This window comes from Lepisma saccharinum, chromosome 2 (assembly GCF_977018435.1).
Source record: "Lepisma saccharinum chromosome 2, izLepSacc3.1, whole genome shotgun sequence".
Taxonomy (NCBI): Eukaryota; Metazoa; Arthropoda; class Insecta; order Zygentoma; family Lepismatidae; genus Lepisma; species Lepisma saccharinum.
The window spans coordinates 145,370,222-145,387,728 of NC_139230.1; the positions used below are offsets into that span (position 1 = coordinate 145,370,222).

General features: G+C 35.7%; 1 protein-coding gene across 1 annotated transcript in view; it reads right to left on the reverse strand.

Moving 5' to 3' along the window:
• Positions 1-1,078: 1,078 nt before the first annotated feature.
• LOC145984136 (E3 ubiquitin-protein ligase UHRF1-like) overlaps positions 1,079-17,507 on the reverse strand; it is a 163,840-nt gene continuing 147,411 nt past the window's right edge. The window contains exon 13 of the mRNA XM_083117578.1: positions 1,079-2,663. Within this exon, the coding sequence (XP_082973704.1) occupies positions 2,517-2,663 (147 nt within the window). The 3' untranslated portion in view covers positions 1,079-2,516. The remainder of the gene's footprint in view (positions 2,664-17,507) is intronic.

A 17,507-nucleotide genomic window follows, 5' to 3' on the forward strand; every position in this document is an offset into this window, starting at 1 on the left:
CACACAAAGAGACAGTACAAGAAAACTTGTGAACAAATTTAGGGAAACAGGGTCTGTTCTTAATAAGAAGCGAAGGGTGAACAGCAGTGTGTGCTTACTGAGAAGAAACTAGGTGTTGTTGGAGCACGATTAGCACATACTCCTCAAAAATTCCTCCCGCATCTAGCACAAGAAACAAGACATTTTTAAGTCGTCTGTGTGGTGAGCTACCAAGCTTTTAAACCTGAATCCATACATTAGATGTATTAAAAGAAAATATCAGGAGACGAAGTGAAGCAATTTCGGAAGATGAACTGATGTGTGTTAGTGAAGATTTCCTATAAAGATGCCATAAATGTGTGGATGCAGGAGGAAATCATTTCCAACACCTCTTGTAACAAGGTACATGCTCATTTTCATTGTAACTGTCAATATAATTGCACGAGCTTATTTTCATTACATAGCTACTGGTTCCAGTTACGCGGATGTTGCATGAAGTTTGCCGGCAGATGCACTCTTACTTCCCAGCACACTAGCCACTGCTACACAGCCACCTTGACCATGAAAGGCACTGTATATTTCTCCATCTATTTACATTTATGAAAATTCAGTTTCAAATTATGTAAGGAAATTAAGATATATTTTCTTTTCCCTAGCAAACATGAAAATTAAGGTGTATGTATGATTCTTCTCAGATTCCAATTTCAGCAAAACAAAATATTGATTGTAGCAGAATATATTCATTTATATAATGAAACATTTTACATTTTGAAATGCTCAAATAACAAATACTTTTTTTACATTTTTCAGCAAAATAAAATCACAAAACTAAAAATAATACTTTCCTTGCCATTACTGTAACACAAATTAGGTGTTGATTGTACAGGAAATGCAACTTTCCACAATGAAAAGAAATTAACACCTTGGCACACAAAATCACATAGAAGATGAGCTTAAAATACGAGTATGAATATAAACTTAAATATTACAATGTAACATTTTTGTGGAATAAAGGCATAAAATAAACATGAAACATTTTCTGTGAAAGAGTAACATATATATTCTTCTATCTATTTATATTTATGAAAATTAGGTTTCAGATTACATAGAAATTAGAATGCAAATATATTTTAATATATTTATGAATATTCAGTTTCAAATTATGTAGAGAAATTAAGATATATTTTCTTTTCCCTAGCAAACATGAAAATTAAGGTGTATGTATGATTCTTCTCAGATTCCAATTTCAGCAAAACAAAATATTGATTGTAGCAGAATATGTATAATGAAACATTTTACATCTTGAAATACACAATAACATAAATGCCTGTACTTTTTTACATTTTTAGCAAAATAAAATAACAAAACTAAGAAAATAATACTTTCCTTGCCATTACTATATAATCAGGTGCTGATTGTAAAGAATATGCAACTTTCCACAATGAAAAGAAATTTAACACCTTGGCACAAAAAATCACATGGAGGATGAGCTTAAAATATGAGTATGAATATAAACTTAAATATTACAATGTAACATTTTTGTAGAATAAAGGCATAAAATAAACATGAAACATTATCTGTGAAAGAGTAACATATACACTTGTGTGCAAAGAAGTAGACCCATCTCACACTTTTGACATAAAATGTTTACTTGTTCTTACTTTTTCTTCCAACTGTTTGCAGATAAAATACATTACGCATTATTAACTGATCTTTCAAACAACATACTTCATACTTCTTTTATTGTCTTATTTTCTTATTATTTTTTCTGAAAAACATTTTATGTCAAAAGTGTGATGTGTGTCTATTTCTTTGCACGCAAGTGTATATTCTTCTATCTATTTATATTTATGAAAATTAGGTTTCATATTACATAGAGAAATTAGAATGTAAATATATTTTAAACACTTAAAACTATTTGCTGGAATAAGAACACAAATATTCAAAATAACATTTACTTATAAAGTAAACATAGAAAATTATTGCAAAAGGAATACAAAAAGGATCTCCTCAATCAAACCTGTGAATATCTATTTACCAACAGGACTATCAAAAAACAGTTGCTGACCATCAATTTGAGCTCTCAACACATATCAAACATTCAAAAAATTTTATGCCATGTGTAGGCAACAGTTTTGTTAAACAAAAGGATAAAAGGCACTTTAAAAGCCTTTAAGACTCCATTCATGAGTCATCATCAAGGCTGGTCAAGGGACAAAGAGGAAGCAGCAGCCAATTCCAATGTTGTTGCATCAGAACTGCAGCTGCTTCTTTTTCTCCATCCCTCGACCAACTCTCATGATGACTCCGAGATTGGAGTTAAAAGCTTGAATATACTTTTTAAAGTGTCCAAACTAAAACTTTGAGTTTTCAATTTGGGGTCTCAACACCAACACAATGATTTGAATTAACATGCAGTATCATAGCCATGGAAAAACACTTTGAAAAATTCTGCAAAAATTAACTTCAATTTTAGTGTTGTTCTTCATACATTGAGGATGAGCTATCAATTTGAGCTCTAAACACATTGAGCTAAGTTAACGTGCAGTATTGTAGCCAGGGAAAAGCTGTTTCAAAATGTTTTGAAGTACAACATTGACTTTAATCTTGTAGTTGTTTCCTAGTTCCCTGCGGCAGAGTGGACACTCAAATATCTTTGAAGCAAATGACCTCATCAAGCAATCCTGTGAATATACATTTACCCCATAAAGTATTAGATGTATGCATAACACTCACAATCACACAAATTCATTTTACAATACATCCAAATATGTTTGAGACAAGTCATCTGCACATTCTGTCATCTGTATTAAGTACATGTGGAACCTCCATCATAATTTTCAGAGTTCTGACTTGCCAGGAAATATAAGGGAGTCCAGGCTATTGTAACAAGAAAGGTCAACTGCATAATGTTCAACATTATAGACATACATAAAATCCATGTTCTACTGATAACCCAATTTTTAAAATTATCATGGAATTCATGGATTGAATTAGGTTCTTTTACATCACTTTCTGACACTTTTGGCTAATGGTGACAATGACAATTAGTTGGGTGTTTTAAGTCGACTTTATGCACAGTAAGGCTAATCGAGACTGAACCTACAGTTTAAAGTGGGATCCAAACCACTCCATGCCTCTACCAGGTATCGAACCTGGGAGCCCTTCATTACAAGGTGGCGATGCTGCCACTGCACGATCGGGTAGCAGTCAAATCAGTCAATGACAATGAGTGATGGTGTGATGAAACTAATGAAGGGACACTCACAAAGAATATCTATACCAAGGCTGGGATTCGAACCTGGGACCCTTGGCATCCAAATTTTCATGGGCTTTAACGAAACATATCACATAACATTTTAACATTTAGCCACAAGTCCATTACACAAAAAAGGTGTCTCACAGTTGTCATGCATACATAAATATAAATATCTTGGCATAATATATATATGTATGTGTGTGTGTGTGTGTGTGTGTGTGTGTGTGTGTGTATGTATGAGAGAGAAACAGATAAATATACAGGGTGAGAGAGAGAGAGAAACAGATAAATATACAGGGTGTTTCAGGAGAAATCAGCAATATATTTCGATAGGTGACAGTATTGATAATTCTATGCAAATAGATTACATAAACATGGGTCTGATTCATGAAGGTTACTCAAGAAATTTTGGTGTGTAGTTGGTAGTAGTTACCTGGTCAGGTGCATTGTGTGAAGCCTTTAATGACATGTGGCAGTACCAGTAGTTGCTTATCATGGGTGGATAGTGACATCTACATGCATGCAGAGCAGTGGTGGCGGGTGGCTACTATGATTGGTAGTGCCAATGACATCAAGAAATCGGGAGGGGGGGGGGGTGGCATCTGGCCACGTCACCAACTGGACGTCGAAAATATCCTACACTATTGCTGTAAAATAAATGTCAAAGGAAACTCGCATCACCATAGGATTTTTTACTTTGTAAAAAGATGGCCCTTCGGATGGATCTATCTTATATCTAAATGTTCATTAAACTTTGGATAAATACTAAGTTTTTGTTTTTTTTCGAAAGTAGGCAGAAAATCACGAATTACTTTCCAATGGGTCTTACAAATCAGTCATATTTAGCAATATATCTCTAAAAGTGGCAGCTATGTCCCTCGTCTTGCCAAGTGAAATGGGCTCGGCTGGTGTCTTATTGCTACCCCCTTCCCTCACCACCTTGTTCCCTGCTGAGACTACTTCAACCCTCTGCACTGCACATGTGTGAACTTGGTTAGGCCAGCTCTTGGGACGGCTCGGATCGTTGCCTCTTGAGGGTACGAAACAGCTGGCGAAGCTGCGTGGAGGTTGGGGGCGGTCGTCGGCTTGACCAATTGCGAGATTCAAATTTCCTTGTATGTAAATTATAAATGTATTAATTTAACACTACTTTGGCAAGGTAGGAGTTTCATCTGAGGGTAGTGCCATGTCACGGCTGCTCTGCCATTCACTTTGAGCTGCCACTGATGCAAAGTATGCAGATGTAGTGTTCATATAAGGATTATCTAATGGAAGTGTTAGTGCAACTGCTGACGAATACTGGGGACAATTCGCATTGTGCAGAGCACCAAATTGAGTGGTGACTGCAAGCATGTTTCACACATTCCAGGGATCTGGGAACCTTCCAAGTCAGCAATAGAATTGGAGAGTGTTAGCTGGGGATGTTTGGTTGAGCTGTGGAGTTATCTGGGGGAACGCTTCTATGGTTTAACATGGTGACCATGAGACAGCTGACAGGGGGTCTTGTGAAAATTTTGCTAGCTAGGGGGGGAACCAACCTTCAGCATCCCCCTTTGCATCGAGCAGTGTGCAAGTGTCATCAGAATGTGCAACTGCACAAAATGTTGATGAACAGGAGAATATTTTTACCATGGTGCAGCAGAGTCCGACTACCTGCATATGATGTGTGTCCTCACATGTGGGTGTGCCACAAAGTCGCATGCATAGTTATAATGTTGTCACCTTGTAATCAAGGGATCCCAGATTCGATACCCGGTGGAGGCACATAGTGGTTCAGATCCCACTTTAAACTACAGATGCAGTCCTGACTAGCTCATCTGTGCACAAAGTGGAGTTATAGCAAAAACTCAAACAAAGCTACACATTGAAAGCAGAGAGTTTGTTCCCATTTCACCTGCAGTGCACAATGATTGTCTGATTTATTTATTTTATTTAACGTTACATTTCTGTCAATTATAGCTAACCATGACTATGCAGATTGATAGTTGAATTGACTTGATTGATTGAATTGTTGTTTTAAATCCGCTTTATGCACAGAAAGGCTAATAGGGACTGGACCTACCGTTTAACCCTTAAAAAGTGCATCGTGGAAGTCAACATGTCTTGCAAATGTCTTGTGCAAGAGATACAGCAAAGAAAGTAGACAAACTCTGTTAAATTATTTCTGGTCACAGATTAATTTACTAAATTCCATTCAGCCAGACATGCCAGAACAGCAAAAACCTATTTTAGTAGCCCAACAGTTACCAAATAGAGTTAGAGAAGCAATCTTAAATCAACCTAATATTAGTCTTGGTACAGCTTCGAAATTGGTTGCGCATCATGAAGCTTTGTATGCAAGTGCTGAAGGTGAAATTAGGAGAGATGGAAGGCCTGTTGGTATTAGACAAGTACAAGTTGTTAATGAACCTATAAGAAATAATCAATCTAGAGTAAGCAATATGCAAAATCCTAATACAAGCCATGAGACTAATGTAAGGAATTCTGGTAATTTCAGGAGATATGCCACTGATAATAATAGTAGTAATGATAGTAGATCTGGTCAAAGGTCTTTGACAGTAAACAGTTTTCCATATTCTGGTAATAACTATAGGAATAGTAACTTTCGAGGTAGATACAATTATAGTAACCAGAATCGTATAAATGCTGATAATAGTAGGCCTAGGTATAGAAATACTAGTACAAACACTGTACCACACGATGATGATCAAAACAATCCTCAAAGAAGTGAGCCTAGATCTAGTACTAGGGAAGAAATAGAAAATGGTAATGGTGGGTCTTCACTTAGGGTGAATGCGACCTGGTTTGTGCCTGAACAAACTTTAAACTAAATAGTGAGTCTATTGTTATTGTGACACAGAATAGCATAGACGAAGATGAGAATATTGTGTCAGTAGTCAATCCTAATACTGAAAATTTAAGAAATAAACTTTGTAATGAAAATCCTAGTAAAGCAAAAAGTGAATCTCCTTAAAAATGTATGTAGGGTAGATATTAATTTTTATGAAGACTTGTTAGAAGATGAAGCGAAATATAGTTCTAATAACTTAATGTTACCTGTAAACCTCAGGAACAAAGTCAAGAATACAACTTCTATCTTTGCAAATATTAATGGGATCGAGAGTAAATGCTTAGTAGATAGTGGTAGCGAAATTTGTTTGTCAGAGAACAAATGCAAAAGCATTACTAGTGAAGTCACCAGATCTAAATTAGAGCCAATAGAAGACATTATTTTGGTTGACTATTCTGGAAAAAGAAAACAGAAGTACTTGGAAAATTTTGTGTGGATATAGAAATTGAAGATACTATGTTTTTTGTTCAGTTTGTTGTCGTCAAAGATTTGACAATAGAAATTCTTTTAGGTTTAGATTTTTCGTATAATGTAGAGGCCCTTGTAAACTTCAAGGAAAATTCTTTATTGTTACATACCAAACAAGATGAAAGGTTAGTTAGTTAAATTATTACCTATATCTTGCCCAACTTTTGATGTGAGTGAAGAGGCAGAGAGTAGTTGTCTTAATGTAACACAAAAGGAAATAACTTTTGCTAGTGTAGAAGATCTTAAATTAAAAGCTATCCAAGCTGAAATACTCGATGAAGATGAAAAGAAGCAACTGTTTGATTTGTTACTTGAATGTAGGATGTTGTTTGATGAAAAACCTGGTTTATGTACTAAATATGAACATCATATTGAATTAAGATACAACAAAACCTTTAGTTTCTAAGCCATATCGAATACCTTATCATTACAGACAAAATGTTAAGAGATCATATTCAAAAATTACTTGAGTGGGACATTATAGAACTTTCTGATTCACCTTATTTAAATCCACTAGTAATAGTTCCTAAGTCTGGTAGAAGTGTAAGGGTATGTACTGACTTCAGGAATATTAATCAACACCAAAAAGTTAGTCAAATTAGACCAATTAATATTGAAGAGGATTTGTTGGTAGACCATATGTATCACTGGTCGATATGTCCTCTGGATTTCACCAGATTTTGTTGTCAGAGTAATCTAAAAAGTATACTGCATTTTTGTTTGAAGGTAGACAATACCAATACAAACATTTAGTATTTGGTACATGTAATGGAGTACAAGCATTTACGATGGCAATGACCAAGGTTTTAGGCGACATTCTGTCAAGAGAATGTTATCATTTATGTTGATGATTTATGCATTAGAAGTGAATCTTTAGAAAGTAACATAGAACATTTAAGAAGTGTATTTTCTAAATTAAGAGAGTCTGGTATGACTGTACGTCTCAAGAAGACATTCCTCTGTAAAGAAAAGTTATTGTACTTGGGTCACATTATTGACAAAACGGGTATAAGAGTAAATCCAGAGAGAGTATAGGCTATTCTCAATCTTCCTACTCCGAAGGATGTAAAGACACTTCAAAAAATAATAGGTTGTTCCTCTTGGATGAGAAGATTCATTCCAAACTTTGCTACCATATGTGCACCTTTATATGAATTGTTAAGGAAAGGTAAGAAATGAATATGGACTAAGAAGACTAAGGACTAAGAAATTTGAAAAAGTTTTATGAAGTATGCAATGGAATTTTGATAAGAGATTTTCACTTTGAGAACATCTGGAAAATCTGTATACCTCAATCTTTAGTTTCTGTAATACTGAGGAATTATCATGACAATATGGGTCACTTTGGTTGTGAAGAAATACTCAGAAGAGTTAGGAAACTGTACTTTTGGAATGTTATGAGAAAAAGTATTCTAAGTTATATCAAAGATTGGGAACTATGTATGAGAACGAAGCCGAGTAGACATCCATCCAAGGGTATATTCCAACAACATTGTAACCAGGGTGAAACTATTTTGTTTTTGGATATACAAGGACCATTAATTAAAGGCTCGCAAGGAGAAAGGTTTCTTCTAACGTTACAAGATGCTAACACTAAATATCTGTTCGCTTATCCAATGAGGTCAGGTACGGCCAACAGTATTGTAAAAAAGCCTTGCTAGAAGGATATGTCAGGCATTTTGGCATTCCACACAGGTTGGTCAGTGATAACGCCACAGTGTTTCATTCTAACAAATATGTGGACACTTTAACAAGCTTAGGTATAAAATTGGCGTATACCCCAATATATCACCCTAGTTCTAATTTGGTTGAGAGAATTCATTCTGAACTCAACTGGCTCATGCGTGTGTTTTGTAAAAGCAACCACAAAGATTGGCTGAAATATATAGATGTAGTTGTAAGCTTATTAAATGATAGTGTACACACACAGCTAGGATTTGCTCCCTCCGAGTTACAACTAAATAGAGATCTTAACTCATGTATTTTGAATCATTTTAATTTACCCCCTAATGAAATTTCTCTGTGGAAAGATAAGCTATACATGGCTTTTGTAAAGGGTTTCCAAGCAAGGAAGAAAAGAAATGACAGGTACAACTTGCAACAAGAAAATAGACCTGAAGTTAAAATAAAAGACCTAGTATTTGTAAAAACCCATTATCTTAGCAGTCTCCTAGAAAATCACACTAAAAAGTACTGTGAGGTCTATGAAGGTCCGTATATGGTAATTGACAAACAAGCAACTAATGTATACATTGTAATAGATTTGAAAACTGGCAATATCAGTGGTAACCATCAGTGATAATCTAAAAATCTGGAATTGTTCCATTGAAAAAAAAAAGTTGTTATTTAAGCCAATTGGAAAAACTAAATCCAAAATTGTACAAACATTTCTTTGGGTAGATAAAAAAAAAAGATTTTGTTTAAATTTATTTATATTTGTTTGTTATGTTTATATTTTCTTTAACATAGATGTTGTATTGATTATAACCAGTGTATTTGACCATGATGTATACCAGTTTAACTGTAATTTCACTTGCAGGAAATATTTCTCCCAAGAGAGGGGAGTTATGACAGTTGTATCATTTGAATAATTTTGTACTCTAGTGTACTGAGGTAGGAGCATTGCTGTGACATGGTGGACGACCTCAGAGCTCCTCATGCCTCGCGGCTCGAGCGAGGTGGGAAGGGGGAGGTTCTAGCAGTTGAAACGGCTGATCGCTTGCCATCGGACTGGGTATCAGGCAGTGGCTCGACATTTGTACGGGGTGTAATATCTGCAATTACTTGTTTGTGTTGAATAAATAGTAAGTCAAGGAAACATTCTCATTACTTCCCGTCGTCATAAATTTTAAAATTACAGTACATTTAGACATCAGTTTCCTTAATATATTTTGATATTGTAAAAAAGTACGTACGAGTTATTGACTTCTTGCAGAAACTACAATTTTCTTTAGTTAATACACAGTTTCCAAATTTTTGTATTTATCCTACTTTTATGTCGCTTTTCTGTAACTTTTGCTAATCATGACAATGAAAATGAATGGTTTAATTAGCACTTCAATTTTCTAGAGTCTCTTTCTGCCACTTTTGGCTAATTGTGAGAATGAGGAAGAATGAAAAATGATGATGAGCAGTTTGTGAATGGAGGAGCAGGATGATCCCATCATCCCAACTAGGCGATTTTCCTAGTCTGTTTTGAGTCAGCTTAATGCAGAGATAAGCTAATCGAGAGTGAATCCGAACCACTATGTGCCTCCGCCGGGTATTGAACCTGGGGCACTTTGATTACAAGGTGACAAATTTCAACTGTGTCTTCAGGGAAGCATTCCAAACAGGAAAACTGACGTAAAGCATCCCTCCACCTGCTTCTCATTTATATCATAGAAGCATCATATAGAACCTATCCCCAAGGTTCAAGCAAGCAACTAAAATTTCCTTTTGCACAACTCATTATAGTTAATTTTGATACATTATGATAAATTCCAAATTATTTTTTTAAAGAGTACTCAATGACAGAAATAGTTTTACATGACTTAATGAGAACACGCACACATGTAAGACGTCATTTCATTAATCTTCCATGTGGGCAGCATGAATATTTAATTTAAAAAATGATCATTACAAAGCATAGTTTACTCTCCAATTATTGCTCCTTCTTTCATTATTTCATTATTAAAATCTGCACAGATGGTAAAATATGTCCATCTATTAAAAAATGAAATATTTATTCTCAAGAAATATAAACATAAATAATCCTACCAAATTTTATTTGTGTGTAGCTGTAATCAATAATTTGGGTATCATCCTAATTGCAATGATCATCTATCAAATTTGAATTGATTTACCGCTTACATAGGTATGTTACTCTCAAACACTATAGTAAAAAATAAATATTTGAAGTAACACTGTTATCAAAATTATTGAATGGCTGGAATCATGATAATAAAGAGCATCATCTATTTTCCAAAGTACACTTCTGTTCACAAAAAGTGGCACACTCGTTTCAGTTGAAGTCCAGCTTCGTGGCCGGAAGTACAGCCAAAGTAAGTGTTCGGAAAGCAGCAGTGTTGATTACTATCAATCAATTTAACCATATGCAGAGAATTTTGTGTCTCTCAAGACTCAAAGAAAAGGGCTAACGGAAAGATTGCAGCTTAAATACACATAACTGGAATTTCCACATCTACAATCAAAGTAATGTGTGAAATATTTCAGAAATTTATTTTAGAAAGAAACGAGTTTTTTGACGTTCGTGACGAAGTAGTTATCACAATTCGTAAGACTGCGAGGGCCCTGGATTCGAATTTGGCCTGAGCATGGGTGTTCTTTTTGAGTCTCTCTTCATCGTCGCAAGTAGCCAAAAATGGAAGAAAAGCAACACTAAATAACGAAAAGGAAAAAAATGCAACAAGAATAAGCAAGACAGAAATAGTGCTGTTGCAATTCCTGAAAATTATGCAAAAAAAAAATATTTTGGAAATAGTGTTATCCTAGTCCAGGAGAAGGCTTGAAGAATAAATAAACTCCTTCCCCATACACTTTGGCAAACAGAATCGCAAAGTTGGCACTGAATATGCGATGGGAATAATAATAGAAATCCTAAAGGAAGAAGAGTTTATGTCACAGCCAGGGGTGCACATGAGAGGAGGTAACCCCACCCCACATCAGTCATCCAGGCTATTAAAAATAAGTCAGTGGTTGTCCTCTCATTTAACTTTAACAGTAAATGGAATTTTTGTAAAATAAAAATTGTCGGGCTTTACTTTTTTTACACGTACATGTTGGTTTTGTAATGGAGCACAAAAATAGAATTGTGACTCTCGTAAAATTCTTACCGAATGAATGAAAGTCTTCGTAGATTCCAGAATAATGACTCTTCATTTGAAATAAATAGTTTAAAATTAAAAAAATAAAAAAAATATGTGCTGTTGGTTAATGAGATTCATAGAGATCCGCTATATTGACGGGAACTAGAGAACAGTAATCATTTAGGTTTGGAAACACTAACATTCCACAATAGCAAGACTTGCCAACATCTTCATTAATTTTCATGCACAAGCTTCACTTGCATTGTGTCAGCAATGTGTACAGCATATGAACCCTATCTGATGAAGCGTACTGCTTTCAAATTAATATAATTAGCAAGAAGCGACATCAAAAGTTTCGAGCTGGGCAGGAAAAGATGCAATCTTATTGATAAATTACTAAAATAGCTTGGTTTCTTCACCATGGCTTGTGGCCATGTTGGTCAAAGGCCAGCTTTGTAAGCTGAAATCCTAGTTTCAAATCCCAGTGTCTCCAAAATATTTTTTCTTATCAAATGGTGCTACATAATGTATTTTATTCTCGACACACCAATTGCAGACTGAAACTTTGTTATCGTTTGAGTGCCAATAAAAAAATATGTATTGAAACTATTACTCATTAAGAGAATGTGACTGTTACTCGAGACTACTTGAAATTGAGATTTTTTATTTGCTGCTAAGCCTCGATATTTACAAGTGCTAAAATTGAAAATTGTTGTGTGATAAAACACACAGTTAATATTCTCAAGAAAAACACTGAAATTAAATTAAATTAGTAAGTTGTGAGGAACATCAGCAGATGTATTTTAAGATGTTCCGTCATTCACGTGTCACTCTCTTCGTTTTATACATAGATAGATATGTACAAGTGACCCACTCAATGAGTGCTTGCACCTTAAGAGTAATTTTCAGATGGGAAAGAAAAAAGCCTCGTCCAAATTGTAAAGCCAAGACATGCGCAGATTGTAGATGTTATCAGAAACAAACAATTAATCGGTAACTACAATTATTTACCTAAACATCACTCATATGGCACTTAGAATAGAGCTGTAAAATATGTCTTTTGGATGATTAGCTGTTTGAGTTATTTCATAGTGCACGAGTAAGTGTTTGGATCAACCCTCTCTTCTAGATCTGTAATTTTGCGTTGTGAAGTACTGCAGAAAATGAATCTTGAAAAGTGAACTGGATAATATATCTGTAGGTTCGAGTGATTTATTTGAACATTCTAGTGATGAAAGTGAAATGACTGAAAATTATGGTGTTTTGTGTGTTGATAGTGAGCATGGCTAATCAGAAAGTGAATCTGATTATTTCCAATTATTGCTTGATGATTTGTTTCTTGAGGAAACTGTCACATACTGATCATACGAATAGTGGTACTCATTCTATGGATATTCCTATAGTTCGTCACATATACAAACAACTAAGCTGAAGAGATATTTCTTTCAGAAGGTATGAAGGTAAATTCACGGATTTCAATGTGGAGGGACTTGACTGTCTTCTTTTACATACTGGGACAGTTGCTGTGCCTCATTTACAGGACTATTGGAAAGTTGATACCCAGAGACGTGGCGTGCATGTAACCGGTGTTACCGCAGGTAACAGAAAAATGTAAAGAAATTAAGAAGTTTTTTCTCAATAAAATAACAACATTGTTAAATAAGTTAACCAACAATGTTGCAGTTGAGTTTATATTGCAGAGGACATTTCTTCGGCAGCCGACAAAAGCGAAGAGATAGGCCATTCCGCTACCCTCAAGAGACAACAAGAGGAAAGGGTGCCAATGCAAGGGAACAGCGGGGAAAGACTTGGAGGCAAGTGTGCTTGGGGGTTATTCATATGCCCAGTTGCCGCTGCCGCCTACCACATCAGCAAGTGTTTTCACATTGGATTTCCAGAAAAAGAGCTACATCCTGCCTAAAATGGGGATACTATTTCTCTGAAGCAACAAGAGCTAGACTGCAAAGCCAAAGCTGGATTTAACTACAACTGAGACTGTTTAGTAATAGATGAAAAGATAAGTACTTGATGCGATTCGTGATTTGGACAAACCTTGCTCCAAAAAACTAAGTTGGCAACAGTAGTACGTACATCTGGACTTCCTCCCACCGCTGGAGGAGGGGAATTCTGTCGTCTGCTCAACGCAGAAACGTCAAACTGACCCGAATGTGTGGTTCTTCTTCCCCTATCCACCTCTTGGTAACAGTAGTATAAGCCGGAGACGGATTTCTTCAAATTTACAGGAGAAAAGACGATATAAAGTACTTACGGAATTGCGTTCTTGAGGACTTTCTGAAGCCAGGGAAATTGTTTTTTCGAATGGTGCAACTTATTTGGCCTGTAAGTAAGGTATTTTTCGTCATTCATGCATCTCCGTTGTATGATAGCTCGTGCCGCCATTACCGTCGACTACATGAATCAAATGTTCCGTGCGTCCGGTTATGTAACCCCGTGTCAGTGTAGCAACCACGCGGTAGTTTTACAAGATGACGTGTGAGCGTTTTTTTTGTTTTTTTTTCAATTTAAGGTAAGACTCTAATTTACGTCCTTTTCCTAAGGAATACGTGTCATATATCGTTGGAAAGCTTATTTTATAAGGAATTCAACAACGTAAATCCCAAACCGAGCAAAAATTTCCTGAAGGAGTAAATCAAGAAAAACTGATGTTGTCTGGATATGCTCAATTGAACGTATTGACAGGGTGGCTACAAACAAGCAGAAATGAAATTCCCTGACTTTTCCAGGTTTTCCAGGACAAAATTTACATTTTTCCCTGACAATTACAAACTAAACTAAATCGATGTTTTTGCAAATGGATATAATAAACTCATACAGATCCACGTACGGTTTTGCTAAGTACCAATATTATCTTCTATTAAATTGACTTAATTTATCTATTCTCTATGATTTGAATTCAAACTGCAAAATAGTGAATTTGGAAAATTATTACAATTCACAAGCTAAGGAAGGATTATGGAATTTTGTCATATGCAGTAAGTTAAAAATAAAATACTTGATTTTTTTAGTTAGGACTAAATGAGATAAGAGTGAAGAGTGATTGATTAAGAAATACAATTTGTAATTTATCAGTCTCCTTATACATTCTCGGTATTATATGTTGATATTTCCACTGAGATTTGGAACCCTCTGCTTGCAAAAACTGAGTGCGGACTCATTTTTCAATGCATAAAGCTACTTCTCTCTTCTCTTTAAAGCAAACCACTTTTAACTCTTGCATATAAGTGAAACAATTGAATCGAACAAAATAAAGTGTCATATTTCCTTACATTATCGATGCGATTTCTGCTTCAATACAGTATATCCAAGTGAAGTGCTGTGAAACTGACAACATGCAGTTATACCATTCATGCTGACGAAAAGGGTATGTAGGTTGCCTATTAGAAATTTAACGCAAGGAATTTATAGAATAGCATTGTATATGTACCTGATTTAGCTAACCACACATTAAAACAGGAACACTAATAATATAAGCTTCTGAAAGTTCATATACGAGGGGAGTGCTGAAAAACGCTCCAAATGGTGCCTATACGCAGCACTAGTGGTCGGAGAGCGACACACACACACATGCAGGCAGGAAGAAGTGGCATGTAGCTGTAATCTGGTACAGTTGCAATGCAGCCAGTTTAGGACAGTTCTAGGTTAAAGATTGAAGCTCTCATACAGTCTCCCACCGACTGCGATGTAGCTTACATTGCACGCTCAGAATTTGGCACAGAGCCACCAGCAATTGTGTGAGTTGTGCAGACCTGACGTCGTGAGTGATAGTATGGTCAGACGATGGTGCAGACAATTCACGGAGGACCAATCGAATGTGCACAACCCCATACAGCTGAGTACACATGGGCCCTTGCGTCACTTCAGGTGAGAGATCTTACACCACTCCCTGTACAGCCCTGGCCTTGAATGTACCGACTTTCATCTCTTTGTTTAACTGAAGAGGTTTCTGGCAGAGCAAAGATTTGACAGCTACATTGCGGTAGAGATAGTTCCAGTCTTTGCTGTCAGACACATATACCATGGGCATACACAATTTAGTGCCATGCTACGACACATGCGAGAACAACGGTGGTTATTATGCCGAAAATTAGGTTAGAATTCACTATAACTAATGCAATAAATTACAACTGATATTCTTGTTTTATTTATGCCTAATCGGTAGGGACATTGATATTTTGTTATTTTTTTCAAATTGGTGTATTTTCTTATTTTTTACTATATTTTCCCCAAAATTCACATTTTCATTTTAGCGGATTTTCTGGCAAATATCTGAAATTATACCTTCATGGTGTTTTTAAACTATTGTTTCAAATTGTAAATCACATGGCTTACGCCTCTTCGCGAGAGTTTTATATCTTGAAAGTTATTTTGGGAATGTTATTTTCCATACCCCTTTTTTAATTTTAAGGTAAGAATTTTAGATAATGGAATTTTCCCCGTATATACTGAAGGGTGCATAATGACCATAAGTGGCGATGCACCCAAAAAATTAAAATCAATCAATCTCACATGACAGATACCAATATATCATGGCACCAAAAATTGGCATTATCTTTTTTGACTTGTTAGTGTTACGTTTCCCAAAATTCGCGTTTTTGTCTTAGAACATTTATCCGCCAAATATACCGAAACTTAATACTCCATTGTGATTTTAAACTATTATTTTAAATTGTAGGTCACATGGTCTACTTATTTTCGTGACAGTTTGATATGTTGGAACAGATTTTTGAGGAAGTAAAATTAAAGTGCCCCCTGCACTTTTCCATGAAGGTGTACAGGGGTGTGGAGTTAGGGCCCCACATTTTCTTGATCACGGCTGAAGGTGGGGTGATGTGATCAGCACCACACTCCTGACTACCTTTATCCCCCAAAGTTTCCTCAAAGTACCAGCTTCATATGATGCTGGGTGGGCGCCGGAGCAGTTTGAATAGGTGGAAAACATCCCAGTTCTCTCCCGCAGGGGATCGACCCCGTGTCTCTTGCATAGTAGTCAGATGCCCTAACGACTGAGCTCCATTATTACTCGCTCGACAAATGCCGATGGTACGCACTTAGCTTGGTAATTTAAAACATATCTCGTGCGACAAATACGAAGATGTGGCACCCGTGTGACGGTAGATACGCACTCGATCTCCTGTTAGAACCCTGCCACTTTGCTCTGTGATGGAAATGGTTTTGATACAAGTTGAAAAAATCGTGGGAAATAAATGATTTAATGTGGCTGTCTGAATTATTCCATGTACGTATAACTCTATAGTTTACTCTTGAGTAAAAAATGTTGGAAAACTTGTTCAGGGTGGCTACAAATAAGCAGAAATGAAATTCCCTGACTTTTCCAGGTTTTCCAGGACAAAATTTACATTTTTCCCTGACAATTACAAAGTTAACTAAATCGATCTTTTCGCAAATAGAAATAATAAACTCACACAGATCCACATATGGTTTTGTTAAGTACCAAAATTATCTTCTATGAAATTGACTTAATTTCTATGATTTGAATTCATGCAAAATAGTGAATTTGGAAAATTATTACAATTCACGGAATTTTTCATATGCAGTAAGTTTAAAATAAAATACTTGATTATTTTTAAAGTTACAACTAAATGAGATAAGAGTGAAGAGTGATTGATTAAGAAATACAATTTGTAATTTATCAGTCTCCTTAGCTATACATTCTCCGTATTATATGTTGATATTTCTACTGAGGTTTGGAACCCATTGCTTGCAAGAACCATGAGTGCGGACTCATTTTTCAATGCATAAAGCTACTTCTCTCTTCTCTGTAAAGCAAACCACTTAACTCTTGCATATAAGTGAAACAATTGAATCGAACAAAATAAAGTGTCATATTTCCTTACATTATCAATGGGATTTCTGCTTCAGTACAATATATCCAAGTGAAGTACTGTGAAACTGACAATATGCAGTTATACCATTACACTGACGAAAAGGGTATGTAGGTATTAGAAATTGAACGCAAGGAATTTATAGAATTGCATTGTATAGGTACGTGATTTAGCTAACCACACATTAAAACAGGAACACTAATAATAAAAGCTTCTGAAAGTTCATATACGAGGGGCATCCTGAAAAAAGCTCCTCCAAAGGTGCCCATACGCAGCAC